At 30.9% G+C, this 8564-nt stretch overlaps 1 protein-coding gene across 1 annotated transcript; it reads left to right on the forward strand.

Annotated features, from left to right (window-relative positions):
- Positions 1-3577: 3577 nt before the first annotated feature.
- LOC101496743 (2-hydroxy-palmitic acid dioxygenase MPO1-like) lies at positions 3578-6022 on the forward strand. Its single transcript, XM_004514772.4, has 4 exons — positions 3578-3969; positions 5484-5546; positions 5672-5743; positions 5818-6022. The coding sequence occupies exons 1-4, from the start codon at positions 3628-3630 to the stop codon at positions 5932-5934; spliced, it is 594 nt and encodes a 197-aa protein (XP_004514829.1). The 5' UTR covers positions 3578-3627; the 3' UTR covers positions 5935-6022.
- Positions 6023-8564: the final 2542 nt, after the last annotated feature.

Here is an 8564-nt window from a genome sequence, read left to right on the forward strand (position 1 = left end):
TTTTCTATTGATGTGTGCTTGGCTATTTTAGAATTCTTTCTATAACACATTGCCTTTTTATCATACTCTCTCCCACAATCGATTGACCGAACAAGTTCTTCTTAAATTAAGAGAAGAAATGTCAATTGAGAATTATCGTTTGAGATCTTCAGTCACCATTTAACACGATCAATCTTTAAGATGTATCCATATATATATATATATATATATATATATATATATTTATTCATGATTTATTCAACGCATTTTCAATTTAAAAGGGCATATCTCAGAGGGAGTTACTATTAAAGGATGTCACAAAGACTTTCAGACAATTAAAAAATTCCAGATGTTGACTAAAGAATAAACAGATTTGTTTTCTTCCGAGAATTGACTTTCCATCAGAGCATTCATTATCTAGAGTGTTGATTTTCAATCAAAGTCAAACGAATCAATGCTTGTAACAGTTATCAGAGACATATGATCATTTTTCTTGACACACTTATTAGAGAAGGACAATCATTTAGCTTGACATACTTACCAAAGGCAAAACATCCAGATCGTTGTTTGTATTAACAGATTTACCAGATTATGCGTTTGAGAGCTCGTTATTCAAAGTCTGACACATCTGTAGTAGTTTCTTCACTGCCACTGTGCTCTATGTTTAGAAGATTTTGTTTTCTTTGTTCATTAGAGAATTTAGCTTATACCAAAATAATAACTTGTATCCCTTTTGCCTTTAATGTTTTGACTCATAATGTATATTGCAATACTTCCTATTGCTATATTACGATTTGCTCTATTAGTAAACAAAGTTACTTGTTTAATAAGTGATAATAATCTTTATGTTTAGAAACCCTTAAATTATTATCTCTAATTCACTTGTAATTTATGCTACCATAAAATAGATAGTTATTAATATAAATCTTTACCTTCCAACTTAACTTAACCAACATACTTAATAAATATAGTTAGAGGATAATTATTCTTTATTTGTTTTTTTTTGTTATCATCTAAACACCAATTAGAGAATCGTAGCTAACACTACTTTTGCACTAACAAACACATGTTTGCTGCAAATCGTAACCCTAAGATCACAACGAAACTCTCTGCCTCATCGGACTCGAGTATCACATCTCTTTTTCAAGTGGTGTCGGCAAGAATATCCCCATTTGAATCGCAAATCACATACTTGATTCCCCAACTTTCATCTTTAGAACAAACATCAACATTATTCACATAGTTTGAAGGGGGTGGTCCCATGCTTGCATCAATGTACTCTTCATCTCTTATTGATACTCGCTAAGACACTTCATCGCCTTCTGCACCACCTCACTGCAAGCTAAGTTAATATCTTCAAAACAACTTATTTCTCGCGTTCCGTATTCAGTATATAATAGTGGAAGTAATTTTAGTAATCTCTGATTGGGCATTTAGAATAAGATGAAACTGGTTGTTTGACTCTCCAAAGAGATACTGGGGGAACCAAACCATATTTGTTTCGACTATTTGCAATCCTTGAAAATATGGTCATGGATTTCCATTTTCTCATTATAATTGGGACATAGTAAATTGCATCTAATTCCTCTATTTTTCAGATTGTCTCTTGTAGGGAGAGAGTTCTGACAAACCCTCCAAAGTAGCGGGTTATATTTTAGTGGCGGGAGAGTTGATTTTCCAAAGCTTGTTCCAAAGATAATTAAATATAGAGTTGTCTAAAGTTTTAGGGTTGGTTACTCTTTTCCATTATTCAATTTTGTAGTAACCTGATCCCATAGTATAGTAGCCCTTTTTATGATGTGCCATGTACAATACATCCTTAATATTCCAATAGGGGGTATAAAGTCTAAGAGTCTGATTTGCTTCATAATTGTCAAAAGTGTTCTAAACCATTTTCCTGTTCCAGCATTTGGTGTCTGATTGAAAAAGATCACCAAGTTTTTCAATAGTAGAGTTGTTAGACTTTTTACTAATAATTTTCATGCTATTTTGCCCAATGTTTCAATTGTCCTTCCATATGTTTATATTTTTTCCATTGCCAATGCCCCAACAACCTCCTTTTCTTAACACACTAGAAGCATGGTGAAGGCTTCTCTAAATATAGCTTGGTCAATTTCGAATCTATGCATCAATAAAGAGGATTCTACCCTGCACCGTCACATATAAATCTGTCACCTTCTCAATCAATGTAAAAATACAATTTTCCTTTATAAAACCTTCAATTTTTTTAACTTTTCATTTTTTCACCTCCTCTTTCAAAATATTCGAAATGATAATTTTCAGAATTTTCGAAATTTTTAAATAATTCAAAAATTTCGAAATAGGAAAATTCGAAATTTTCTATATTTGAAATTTTTTGAAACTTTTCATATTTGGAAACTTTCGAAACTTTTCAAATTTTCGAAATGTAATCCTTATTTTGAAAATTTAAAATTTTCGAAACTATCAATTTTAAAATTTATTATAAATAATTAAAAGAGTAAAATTATATTTTGATATATCTGGTGAAGACAAATTTAGATCTGGAGTACATGATATAATTCTCTTCAATAAATGAATAATATGGGTAGTATTTAGCCTTGAGGCATTTACTAAGTAGCATATCAGGGTTAATCATAAATTCCCAGCCTTGTTTAGCAAATAGAGCTTTGTTAAAAGAGCTAATATGTCTGAACCTCAATCGCTCCTTCCTTGCTGCCCCCCAGAATCTTCTTATTAAGCTATTTAGCTTGTCAATGATGCCCTTAGGAAGCATAAAATAACTCATGTAATAGGTAGGTATTGCTTGTGCTATAGCTTTGACGAGTGTGCTCCTTCCAGCACTATACAGGAGTACTTTTTTCCAACCTTTAAGTTTTCTTCCATAATCTGTCTATAGAACGTTGAAATGAAGCTTTTTTGATCTACCCGTGTAAGTTGGCAGACGTAGAGTGTTCACACTATTTAAATTCAAAGAAGTCAAATCAATGATGACAAAACAACTGTTTCCTAGAATAAATAGTATTCCTTATTTTATTTTTTTATATATTTAATTCATTAAATAGTATTCCTTATTTTATTTTTTATATATGTTTAGAATTATGTAATACAGCTGTTTCTTAAAAGAAATAATATTTCTTATTTTGTTTATATATTAATTAACTATTATTTTCAAATATTCTTATATATGTTTACAGTTATGTAAAGCATTAATTATTATGAAATGCACAAGTCAGCACAGACCTCATCTCCCATTCCAATTCTTTGAAAGGATCAAAACGAGATATCTAAGACGTAACGCAACTAACAATGGGACAATAATAATTAATACTCCTTCCATCAATAAAATCCTTAACAAAAAAATTTATTTTAAAATAAATATAATATACCATTTTTAATATAATTTTAAAATACTATACTTTATATTAAAAGCAGTAATTTAATTTTTACCAATTCTAATAATTTATACTTTATATTAATATACCAATTCTAATAATTAAAATCAGTAATTTAATAAAATAAATTATCTAAATTTTTTAATTATTTTATTTCTTAATAAATCTTGATAGAAAAAGAAGTATTGAATTCAACTGAAGGATTTTGAATGAATAAATACGTTCATATTAGCCACAATTGCAAAAGAGAAAACCATTTTCGCGTGAGCAAAGAATGGGTCTATTAGATCTGGAAAAGCACTTCGCGTTCTACGGCGCGTATCACAGCAACCCAATAAACGTAGCAATCCACATCGTCTTTGTTTGGCCCATCCTTTTCACCGCTCTCATTATCCTCTATTTCACCCCTCCCCTCTTTTCTCCTTCCCAAACACTTCTTAATCTTCTCCACCCTGTTTTAATTTTCAACCTTGGTTTCTTCTTCACCGTTTTCTATGCTCTCTTCTATGCTGCTTTGGATGTGAAAGCTGGTTCCTTCGTTGCTTTCCTCACTTTTCTCTCTTGGGTTTCTTCTAGTTTCGTCGCCAATTCCCTCGGCTTTGACCTCGCTTGGAAGGTACTTTTATTCATTTTTTTTTTTCATTTTAATTCATGTACTTGTGATAACAAAATACACAATTAGAGTTTTACTGTTTATTAGTTTCAATTAATTAGAGACTAACGTGATTTTTTGATGTGAAACTAATTTGGCTCTTTTCTGAAACTTTCGATTTGTTTCTTTTTCACTCTACCCGTACAAGCTCGTAATGTTAATTTTGTGGGTCATGTTTATACTTTTTATCCCAAACGTTAAGAAGTTCATGTACAAAGCATATACTTACAGTAAAGTGCGAGAGTTAGTAAATCATTTTTGTAACTGGTTTCAACTATTGGAGTTTTTGTAGCAGTATTTTTTAATTTTTTATTTGCATTAATTTCTGAATGTTATTTTCCTTTGTACGAATTTTGCTTGTGTAGGGTGTTAATGAATCAGAATATACTTTTTGACTTTTTTTTAGAGTATTTATTTTTTATCTATAAATTTACTTTTATGATTGAGTTAGATGTATACAAAAATTTACTTTAATTTGCGTAATTAGAGTTGTTAGTTGTCTAGATTATTAGATTTATTGCCTTTGCCATTTTTTAATTTCGGGTTCTTTGAGAAAGAGTTCCTGTAATCCAAAGTTCTCTAGGAGAACAATAAAATCTTGTTGCGGTTAAAGATTCGAACTCGAGTTCTTTTAAAGTGTTCGATCTGATTTGGTGGAAGAAGCTAATTCTCCACCATATGATGAACCACTATTTAAATTTCTATTATCAGATGCTTCCACATTTAATGCAGAAGATTTGTCGACACATGTTGGTTCACTCTAAATCATGTTCTTATTTTACTTGTTATTCTACTCTCATTCTCATAAAGAGAAATTTGACTCTCATTTTTTTATAACATTATGTATTTTAAAGGTAATGACTCCTCTAGATATTAGATATTGGTGTTTAACTAAGTGTATTAGGATGGTGTTTATGTCAATGCTTCTATAGTTCATCATAGTTGCTACTTTTTAGTCCCAAAAATCAAATTTAGTTAACTTATACTTTGCTTACTTCTTTTTTCTCTTCCCAATGTTGAGAAGTGATGATAAAAACATCTGTCTTTGTTGAATAGTAGAGTGGGTGGAATTTATAACTTCTTCGTTTAGTTCAACACCCGTTAACACTGTTACAGTCTTTGACACATTCACGCATAACTTTCTTTAAACTTAAAGCTTATGTTCTTTACTTTTTATTTTTGGAGAGAAAATTGGGAAAACAACCATATGATAACATTGAAACGAGGCATTATTTTGTGGTATTTTTGTACAGAATTATAGTAACAATATATTTATTAAATTATGTTATCAATCATTAATTTACTTATCATTTCCGCTACACATATTAGAAGATAGAGAATTGAAAGTGATTTATGTTATATTAATGAAATTACTAACATAATTATTGATTCAATGACTTAGTTGTTATTTCTTTTATAAATAGATAAGTTATTGAATCATGGCCATAGTAATTATTTTTTTTTACTGTAATCTTCAGATAGTGTTGGCGGCTCAAGTGTTCTGTTGGACCGGTCAATTTATTGGTCATGGTGTATTTGAGGTAAACGACTGTTTCATTACTGACAAGAATTTCATTACTGGACAACCATTTGTTAGATTTTTATCCATTAGTGTTCACAATAATAATGTTGCATAGATTCTCACCGTCCTTCCATTTATTGTCAGAAACGTGCACCAGCTCTATTGGACAATCTTGCTCAAGCTTTTCTAATGGCTCCTTTCTTTGTGGTTCTTGAGGTAATTGTTTGTCACTGTTTCAGATGGTTTTATTAAAAATTGAAAAAAGTTGACTATATTATTTGGTTTTGTAGATTCTCCAATCATCCATTGGATATGAACCATATCCTGGATTTGAGACAAAGGTGAAGGCAAGGATAGATGCTAATATCAAAGAATGGCAGGACAAGAAACAAAAGAAACTTTCTTAATTTCGAAAAACTTTTTTACAACTTGGTTGATATATATTTGGAGACAAATAATAATTTCCAGAGACAAATAACATTAACGTTGTTGATATATATTTGAAGATAATGTTGGAAAAAGTATAAATATATATATATATATATATATATATATATATAAACTATTAATGTCCCTTACACTTTGTCTGGTTGGAGCAAATATTATATAGAAATAAAGAAATTTAGTGGAGAAGAAATGAAGAGAATAATGAGAGAAAAAAAAAGTTGATGACCCACGTATGTCTTTATGTCTAACAATTCATTTTTCTCAATTTTACTCAATTATTTATCTTATCTGTTTTGAGTTGACTTGATTTGTCTCAATCTTATTAAGAATAAATCCGACCGACCAAACACGACTAAATATGCGAATGATTTTAGCAAAACCAGTGGGTTTGCACGAGTTAGGTATGAACGGGTGATGCAAGATGGTTTTGCGTAGTGTTACGGTTAGTTGTGGGCGATCTTGCACAAAATATTGAGAGATCTTTTAGATTTTGAAATCTATAAAAGTCATATAATTTTTTTAGAGCTTCACACAATTCATAGTCTGACAAGTTAGAAAAGTTAGAGTTTCAATTCACACAAGTTTTACAATTTCACAAGTCACACAATTCACACAAGTTTTTAGAGATTCACAAAATTCACACAAAGGTTTTAGAGCTTCACACAATTCAATCAAATAAAATGTCTTCGCTTTACAATTTTCATTTTTGTCAGAAATTTTCTTCTTGAAAGTACATCAATTTTCTTATGTTTAAACATCGTGTCACTCCTAAACAAATACATAAAATAATTACACAACTCATTTAGACAAACATCACATTAACAAATAGCAGAAGAAGAAAAAAATAAGAACCATCAAATTATAAGAAGCATATTGAGATAGTGTGAGAATTAAGACCAAGAGGCAATGCTGACAGCTGACCGCTGCGACTGTGAAATGAGACAGAGAAGCGGAGAGAGACGACTGTGAAATGAGACGGAGAAGCGGAGAGAGACGGGCATCGACGCTGGTCGTAGAGGAGGAAGAGACGGGCATTGACTCGTCGCGTGGAGGCCGCGTAGAAAGGGCTGAGAGGGAGAGACGAGTGTCACATGGAAGACAATGACGTCGTGTGGAGGCCAACTGACGGCCACGAACAAGAGGGTTGAGAGAGGGATACGAGAAAAAGTCAGGGATCAAACAAGAGAGGGAGATTCAAGAGAAGAGAGAGAAAGCATTTTCAGCAGATAATTGAGAGAAGAGAGGGAGAGAGCAGAGAGGAAGAGATAAAATGGAGATGCAGTAGATATTTGAGAGAAGAAAGGGAGAGAGCGGAAAGAGAGAGATAGAATGTAGATGCGAGAACAAAGGGTCTGAGTGAGAAATCGATGCGTCGCGTGGAAGACGAGAGGAAGTCAAGATCAAAGAAAAGAGGGAGAGTCAAGAGAAGAGATGGAGATAAGAGTAGAGAATTGAGAAAAGATAGGGATAGTGCAAAGAGGAAGAGAGGCGATCCCAAATAAAATAAGTTTCTCTAACCAATATTATTTTAGTAACTTGTCATTATTATTTTAGTAATATGAAGAGTCCTTACCATCTTTTGTCACTAGACTTTTGTATAGAGATTTTTCGAGGGGAAGAGGGAGAGAGGCGTTGCCAAATTAAACTTTTGACATCCAATTTTCTTTTGGTTGCATCATATTGTTTATAGATGATGTCATTTAGAAACACCAAATTGACATCCATCTTAGATAGCTCCAAAATATTATAATGGGAAACAAGTGTCATGACTGTTCTAATAGAATCTTTTAAAAAATACAAATAGAAGTTCTTTTTAGAGTCAATCCTTTCTGATACTTAATGCTATAGTTCTTAAGGGTGTTGAGTTTGATTTCATAAATAATTTCGTTAACTTGATTGAGAGGAAAAATATAATATCCTCACGAGGATATATATTTACTAAATTGATAGCAACTATATGAATTGATTTAAAATCAATGCTTCCTCACTGAATTTTGTTATGTTGATCAAATCTCTCATCCGAACTCAATATCCTCGTGAAGTATGCATGTATTTTCTCCAAAAAAAAACTTTAATTTGGGACCAAAATTTATATCCCTTAAAATTCTCAACAATCATAGATTGTCATTAGTAATTACGGAATTGAATCTAACCATATATAAATTTAAATGGAAAAATAAGTCAATTGTTTAACAATAAAAACTCAAAATTAATTTCATTTTTTCAAAGAGAAACTAAAACAAAATTCTATAAAAATAATGATTCAACCAAATTGTCTTTTAAATACGTAAGCAAGAAACGAAAATCTAAAAAAAATAAAAACTCAAAATCTCAATCTTTACTGACTTTATCCATATTGAATTGATGTATCTTTATATATCAGTAGACATTTATAAGATCATATTTTATTTTCTTTATTTGCCCGTATCTTTTGAGGTATTTTATCAAATGAGTACTATTTTATTTTCTCTTGCTTCTTCATTTTCTTTCTTGCACATCTTATGAAATAATCTTATTTAAATAATTATTTCTTAACTTTAAGATCTACAACTTAATTGTGCTAGAAGAATATCAAATACTAAAATTTAGA

Source organism: Cicer arietinum, chromosome 5 (genome assembly GCF_000331145.2).
Source record: "Cicer arietinum cultivar CDC Frontier isolate Library 1 chromosome 5, Cicar.CDCFrontier_v2.0, whole genome shotgun sequence".
NCBI classification, from domain to species: domain Eukaryota; kingdom Viridiplantae; phylum Streptophyta; class Magnoliopsida; order Fabales; family Fabaceae; genus Cicer; species Cicer arietinum.

Excerpts from the sequence above, each read along its gene's own strand:
- LOC101496743 (XM_004514772.4), top strand. The coding sequence starts at position 3,628 with ATGGGTCTATTAGATCTGGAAAAGCACTTCGCGTTCTACGGCGCGTAT. Across the intron at positions 3,970-5,483 it reads GCTTTGACCTCGCTTGGAAG|ATAGTGTTGGCGGCTCAAGT; the intron begins GTACTTTTATTC and ends TGTAATCTTCAG. Across the intron at positions 5,547-5,671 it reads TTGGTCATGGTGTATTTGAG|AAACGTGCACCAGCTCTATT; the intron begins GTAAACGACTGT and ends ATTTATTGTCAG.